Here is a 2,064-nt window from a genome sequence, read left to right as displayed (position 1 = left end):
ATGACCTGATATCTACCTGTGACTACAGTTACTCACAAAAATTTCGAGACAAATACATAGGACATAATAAATTTAGTGACTTCTCATCCTGAAACGTCATTTAGCAGCCAGACACTGTCGTGAACTGAAAAAAGTGACAAATCCAATACTTGGATAAATGAAAAATCGTCCTCATCTGTACTAACTAAAGAGATACGAGATTAGTGTGAAAATTATCGTCTAAGGTTCTAAATTTCTTTTTTCTGATTCAAGTGCGCGCTCATGGGTTAGTATATTATCGGTGAAATGTGTTCTGCTATGGGGGTGTGCGTTTCAGAACGTTTATTCGTTATTGAGAGATTGGAGATGATTTTTCCTGAGAATTCGGTTTTTTAATTTTTTTAGTTTTTTAATTTGTATTGGTGGCCTTTGAGACACACGTGCTAGTTAATTAGCTTGTTTATGAAAAAGTCTTAATTGAAAGGGACAGTGGTTCACGTGGATACCGTGAAAAAGAAAGTTAGAGAAAGCATCTAACACAGTTATATTCTCGATTAAGAGTTAAATTACCCAATAAAATAATCTGTATATTCTTGTAAAGTCTTGCGTATTCTTCTGAACGAATATAAGAATTTTTAGAATATCCTTGCACTTTCGAATACTTGTTTAACACGATTCTTATTCAAGATGATCGTTGATCGCTGATGATTTCAATAAAAGGTGACACGTTTGCCCGACAGATTGAACGGCGTGAAAGATATCACTGTTCACGTTGGAACAACCCAACTGAAATCAGGTGGAGAATCCTACGCAGTGCAGAAAATCGTCGCACATAGCGGGTTCAGTTCGACCCGCCTTGTTAACGACGTTGCTGTGATTCGCGTGGACAGGGACATCAAGTTCAGCAACTTGGTGAAACCAATCAGTTTGGCTACCAGCGGCACCTTCGAAGGATCACCATGCGTCTTGACTGGATGGGGAACCACACGTGTAAGTATCGAGAAATATGGACACTTTCGTTCAAAAGTGTGTTCACACTTGTGAACTGAACCTTTCAGTTTAAATTTGAGAAATCTTGAAATTTTGCATTGAGCAGTTTTCAATTATCACACTTGAAAGTTTGAGCAGTTTTCTATTATCTTACTAGGAAGCATTGAGCAGTTTTCAATTAATTTTAATCAATTCCTGTAAATTTCTATTACAGTTGGGAGGAAATGTACCAAACAACTTACAAATGATCGACTTGGTCATTGAAACCCAGGAAAAATGCAAGAAGGCTCACTGGAGAGTAGAGAGCTCTCACATCTGCACCTACACTAAAGTCGGCGAAGGTGCATGCCACGTAAGTACACTTACTGTATTTTACTTTTCATTTTGATTTGCATTTCTATCATCAAAATTGCAACTTTCGTCAGACCTCGTTAATTCCCTTTTCTCATTTACAACACAGAAGTTAACGAATCAGATTTCGAACAACTAAAAACCTTTCTACGAAACAAAATGTCAGTCATATGATTATCGAACTCGTAATTATTTCCTTTTTTCTCTGGAATTTCAGGGTGACTCTGGCGGTCCTCTCGTTGTCCACGGCGTCCAAGTTGGTATCGTTTCCTACGGCCAACCTTGTGCTGTCGGCAAACCTGACGTATACACAAGAGTATCGTCCTTCGTACCTTGGATCAAGAACCAGCAAAGCTTCCTGAGCCAGGACCTCGAAGTGGCGCCACAAGACGCGATCTACATTGCTTAAGCCTGCTCCTATAACGTTTCCCTCACAAATTATTGAGAATAATTCAATTTTCCCCGTTCAAATGTTCAAAAAAGTAATATAAACCCGTTGTATTGAACCTTTCTTCCTTTTTTGGAAGAAACTGCGTGTAAATCCAAATTCACATTTTGTCCCAATAAATTCTCTGTATATTATTAATCATGTTGTTTTGTATTTATACAAGTTGTCACAAATTGAAATTCATAATGGGAGGATACAGTTGGTGAAAGAAGAGTAAAATTCTCAAGGGAAGTTTAGAAACCTGAAAATTTCAAAAAGTTTTCGAAGAACATATTTTTTCTTCAAAATTTACTATC

At 37.4% G+C, this 2,064-nt stretch overlaps 1 protein-coding gene across 1 annotated transcript in view; it reads left to right on the top strand.

Annotated features, from left to right (window-relative positions):
- LOC108578461 (chymotrypsin-1) overlaps window positions 1–1,845 on the top strand; it is a 7,247-nt gene extending 5,402 nt beyond the window's left edge. The window contains exons 3-5 of the mRNA XM_017941808.1: window positions 720–969; window positions 1,184–1,321; window positions 1,538–1,845. Coding sequence (XP_017797297.1) covers window positions 720–969; window positions 1,184–1,321; window positions 1,538–1,729 — 580 coding nt within the window. The 3' untranslated portion in view covers window positions 1,730–1,845. The remainder of the gene's footprint in view (window positions 1–719; window positions 970–1,183; window positions 1,322–1,537) is intronic.
- Window positions 1,846–2,064: the final 219 nt, after the last annotated feature.

The sequence above is a fragment of the Habropoda laboriosa genome, unplaced genomic scaffold, assembly GCF_001263275.1.
Source record: "Habropoda laboriosa isolate 0110345459 unplaced genomic scaffold, ASM126327v1 scaffold59, whole genome shotgun sequence".
In the NCBI taxonomy this organism is placed as follows: Eukaryota; Metazoa; Arthropoda; class Insecta; order Hymenoptera; family Apidae; genus Habropoda; species Habropoda laboriosa.
Note: the sequence above shows the minus strand (reverse complement) of the source record. Positions and strands in the feature narration are given on the sequence as shown.